At 45.5% G+C, this 2234-nt stretch overlaps 1 protein-coding gene across 1 annotated transcript; it reads left to right on the plus strand.

Moving 5' to 3' along the window:
• Positions 1-416: 416 nt before the first annotated feature.
• Positions 417-1700, plus strand: LOC106820184 (UDP-N-acetyl-D-glucosamine 6-dehydrogenase-like). Its single transcript, XM_014824727.1, has 2 exons — positions 417-558; positions 862-1700. The coding sequence occupies exons 1-2, from the start codon at positions 417-419 to the stop codon at positions 1698-1700; spliced, it is 981 nt and encodes a 326-aa protein (XP_014680213.1).
• Positions 1701-2234: the final 534 nt, after the last annotated feature.

Genomic DNA, 2234 nt, shown 5'->3' on the forward strand with positions numbered 1-2234 from the left:
GATGTTCTTAAGGTTGCTGCGTTCGGGCGCCGCGAATACTAATTGATTCCATCGGATAAGTGTCGAGCCAAAACGATAATTATAGCGGCTGTTGTTATTGTTTGCTTGGGTTACTTGTAATAAACGTGGTTCCTCAGAAGGGTTATGGGCCAATTATCAGTCTTGCTTAGAAATAATAGTAACTTAAAACTTGTCTCGCTTCGAAGGGAAGGCGCCAGTAAAATAACGAGGCAATGTTAATGAGGTTAGTTAGAAATCATGAGAAAAGTGCGGTAAAACCGGGATTAACAAAAGTTGCGGTAATAGGGCTGGGCTACGTTGGCTGCCGCTAGCATCGTTATGTGCCAAGCAGGGATACGAAACTATCGGGCTAGATAGTAATGGCGAAATAATTTCAGGAGTTTAAATACAGGGCAATGCCATATTCGAGGATAAAGCCGTCGGAGCAGTTACTTGAAGAGGCGCAGGCTACTAAAAACTTTCTACGACTGATGATGCTCGATCAGATCGCCGATAGCGCCGTTATTTTGATCTTTGTTCCAACACCTGTCGATGCCAGTAATCAACAGACTTGGCACATTGGAAAATGCGGGTTAAGGGCTTATTTCGCCCTATTTATCTAAGGGTGATTTGTCGTAGTTGAGTCACTGTTTTTCCGGGAACCTGCGAGCAAGTTGTACTGCCGTTAATAAAGGAGATTTCCGGTTAAGTGGCGCTAACGATTTTATCTGGCGCATTGTCCTGAGCGAGTGAACCCCGGTGATCCGTTTTGGCCTCACGGTAATATTCCGCGGGTAATAGAGCGCTGTAAACTCAAGAAGGCGTTACAGCTGCGGCTGGAGTTTTACGCTTCTATTTTAGGCGGTAAAATTTATCATGTTGGTGACGTAAAAAAAGACCTGAGCCCTAAATTCACCCGCGTCGATGGAGACCTTAGGATATCTCAGGTCGCTTTGGGTAGCGTTACCATTATGCAGTCCATACGTGATGCGGAAGCTGTCAAGGCTATGGAAAACACAGTGCGCGACGTCAATATTGCGTTTGTTAACGAGCTTGCAAAGATAAGCGATGTTCTCGACCTGGATGTTGTCGATATCATAGATGGTATGGCAACCAAGCCTTTTGGCAAAGGTCCCTTTTACCCAGGTGTCGGAGTCGGTGGGCATTGTATCGCCGTCGATCCCGAGTGGCTTAAGGCTGCGTCACAAAAGGCGGGCTATATGCCGGAAATTATCAATCTGGCGCGTGCCACGAATAATGGTATGCCGGAATACACCGTGTCGATATTGCAAAACCTACTCAATGACTGCGGATACCCACTGAAAAATACCGGAATAGCGATACTTGGCGTGGCCTATAAACGCAATGTGGATGACCCGAGAGAGTCACCTTTTTATAAAGTTAAAAGTTTGCTGGAAAATAAGGGTGCCAATCTCCATATTTATGACAGTTGGTACAACAAGGAAAATACCGTCGAGTCTTTAAAAGAAGCGATAGAAAATTCCAGGGCAATTTTGATTATTACCGAGCACGCCGACATTTTGGAAAGCTTAGAAAAAATGGATATTGCGAACTCGAGTATAGAAGTCGTTGTCGATGGCAGAAACTGCTTAGATGCAGAGCTAGTGAATCGCTGGAATATACTCTATCGTGGTATTGGGCGCCGGTCTGCCGCGGATGGACGAAAAGCAAATGATTGATCGTTTAGCCGAGATGGCGGATCTACAGTAGTTGTGGCATTAGTGCTTAATGTTTTTCGGGTACTCTTCGTCGTAGCAGGGGCAGTCGATCTGTATATCGAAGTTTAGTAGAGAATTAAGATTGAATGAATCGTTTTTAACAAGTGAGCAACATCATGAGATAAATAATTATCAGGTAGACTTCACGCCTCGTTCGGTACTCTTTCTTTTTCAATCACAGTCGCACAACCAGGGCTGCGCCGGTCCAATATCAACAATGCGGCCACCGTGGAGCAAAGTTGCCGAGAGCCTGTCATACAACTGGTCATTGGTATCACTTAACGGCCGAAGCTGGTAGTGGCTGTATCCGCTAGCTTTGCTAATGGCAAGTCTTCAGTGCGGCCACAGTTAATTGTCAATTGCTTAAGGGGTATCGGTTCCAACGGCAACATCTTCTTTCGAACATAGAATTAAGCACAGCGGATGATCACCTCCATAAAATAAGGCCTCGATCTGAGATACAGCTCTGCTCAGCTAGATGGGACAGCTTGAGTC

Source organism: Priapulus caudatus, unplaced genomic scaffold (genome assembly GCF_000485595.1).
Source record: "Priapulus caudatus unplaced genomic scaffold, Priapulus_caudatus-5.0.1 Scaffold8226, whole genome shotgun sequence".
Lineage (NCBI taxonomy): Eukaryota > Metazoa > Priapulida > Priapulimorpha > Priapulimorphida > Priapulidae > Priapulus > Priapulus caudatus.